This window comes from Colobus angolensis, unplaced genomic scaffold, assembly GCF_000951035.1.
Source record: "Colobus angolensis palliatus isolate OR3802 unplaced genomic scaffold, Cang.pa_1.0 Scaffold93, whole genome shotgun sequence".
In the NCBI taxonomy this organism is placed as follows: domain Eukaryota; kingdom Metazoa; phylum Chordata; class Mammalia; order Primates; family Cercopithecidae; genus Colobus; species Colobus angolensis.
Genome location: NW_012123265.1, coordinates 3,837,410 through 3,839,326, shown reverse-complemented (window position 1 = coordinate 3,839,326; position 1,917 = coordinate 3,837,410). Strand labels below are relative to the sequence as shown.

At 43.9% G+C, this 1,917-nt stretch overlaps 1 protein-coding gene across 1 annotated transcript in view; it reads right to left on the bottom strand.

Moving 5' to 3' along the window:
- LOC105504639 (poly(A)-specific ribonuclease PARN-like) overlaps positions 1–1,917 on the bottom strand; it is a gene marked incomplete at its 3' end in the record, with an annotated part of 55,511 nt that overhangs the window by 44,505 nt on the left and 9,089 nt on the right. The window contains exon 5 of the mRNA XM_011932147.1: positions 103–236. Coding sequence (XP_011787537.1) covers positions 103–236 — 134 coding nt within the window. The remainder of the gene's footprint in view (positions 1–102; positions 237–1,917) is intronic.

Below are 1,917 nucleotides of genomic sequence, written 5' to 3'. Positions count from 1 at the left end.
TCAGCAGGCACAAAATAATAATTCTCAACCAAGTCCAGACTTACTTCCCAAGGACATTGTGAAGGTTTATAAGCTCTAAAGATAGGTTACCCATAATCTTACCATTGCGAAAAACTTTATTAAAATCAAATCCCTGGCTTGCTAGAAAGTCAATGCTGGAGCTCTGAAATAGAGTAAACAGAACACATGTTTTGGTGATGTTAGTGGCAGGAATATAAAGAGATGCAGAGAAGTAACTCAAACAAGAAAACAAAGACAACAAGGCAAGGAAGCAATGTGCCAAAGGTCACAATACAAGGAATTTCTACTCCACAAACAAGCCATTAACTGCTTAAAACATTTGGGCTCTTCTCCTTTATAGCTTACAAAACAAACATCCTCTGTTTTACAATTTTTTTTATAGAAACGGTCTCCCTATGTTGCCCAGGCTGGTCTCAAACTCCTGGACTCAAGCGACCCTCCTGCCTCGGCCTCCCAAAGTGCTGGGATTACAGACATGAGTCACCACACCCAGCCTGCTTCATAATATTTTTAAAATATCCATTGGGTAGACCGGCACAGTGGCTCACGCCTGTAATCCCAGCACTTTGGGAGGCAGAGGTGGGCACATTACTTGAGGTCAGAAGTTCGAGACCAGCCTGGTCAACATGGTGAAACCCTATCTCTACTAAAAACACAAAAATTAGCCAGCTGTGGTGGTGTGCATCTGCAATCCCAGTTACTCAGGAGGCTGAGGCAGGAGAACTGCTTGAGTCTGGGTGGAGGAGGTTGCAGTGAGCGGAGATCGAGCCACTGCACTCCAGCCCAGGCGACAGAGCAAGACTCTGTATATATAAAATAAAATAAAAAAAAATCCACTGGGTGAACAGATATTCTCCCAATAGGCAGAAAGCTCCTGATCTCTTGACTGCTGTAGTACTGACTAGGAAACTGTAAATAGAATTAAAACGTATTTTATTACCCCATCCCGGGTTCAAGTTTAATGTAGCCTACATGCACAGGTTATAAGACACTGACATCCACCTCAAATTAGATAATGAAAACCCAAAATCTTAATTAAATGTTCTCAATGTTCAAGATCAAAAGAGAGGCCAGGCACCGTGGCTCATACCTACAAACCTAGCACTTAGGGAGGCCAAGGGAGGAAGATTGCTTAAGCCCAGGAGTTCAAGACCAGCTTGGGCAAAACAGTGAGACCCCATCTCCACAAAAAATTTAAAAATTAGCCAGGCATGGTAGCACATACCTGTAGTCCCAGCTACACAGGGGCTGAGGCATGAGGATCACTTTAGTACAGGAGGTCAGGAGGTTGAGGCTGTAGTGGGCTACTACCATGCCACGGCACTCCAGCCTGAGTGACAAAGTGAGACCTTGTCTCAAAACAAAAAAGATCAAAAGAGAAGTTCCCAATAATAAGCCTTACTAAACAAATATATCTCGAACCTAGCATGAGCCAAAATATGTTCCCAGATTTAAATAAAAACGTTAGACTGGGCTGGACATGGTGGCTTACACCTGTAATCCCAGCACTTTGGGAAGCTGTGGTGGTTGGATCGCCAGAGCCCAGAAGTTTGTGTGACCAGTCTGGGTAACATGGCAAGATTTCACTTCAATTAAAAATAATAATAATAAAGTTATTTAAAAGTAAGTATATATTAGGCTGGGTGCAGTAGCTCACACCTGTAATCCCAGCCCTTTGGGAGATCGTGGGAGGATAGCTTGAGCCCAAAAGTACGAGACCAGCCTGAGTAACATAGGGAGACACGTCTCTACAAAAAATTTAAAAATTAGCCAGGTGTGGTGGTTCCCATCTGCAGTCCCAGCTATCCCACAGCTGAGGTGGGAGAATCAGAAAATCATTTGAGCCCAGGAGTTCAAGTCTGCAGTGAGCTGTGATCACACCACTGGACTCCAGCG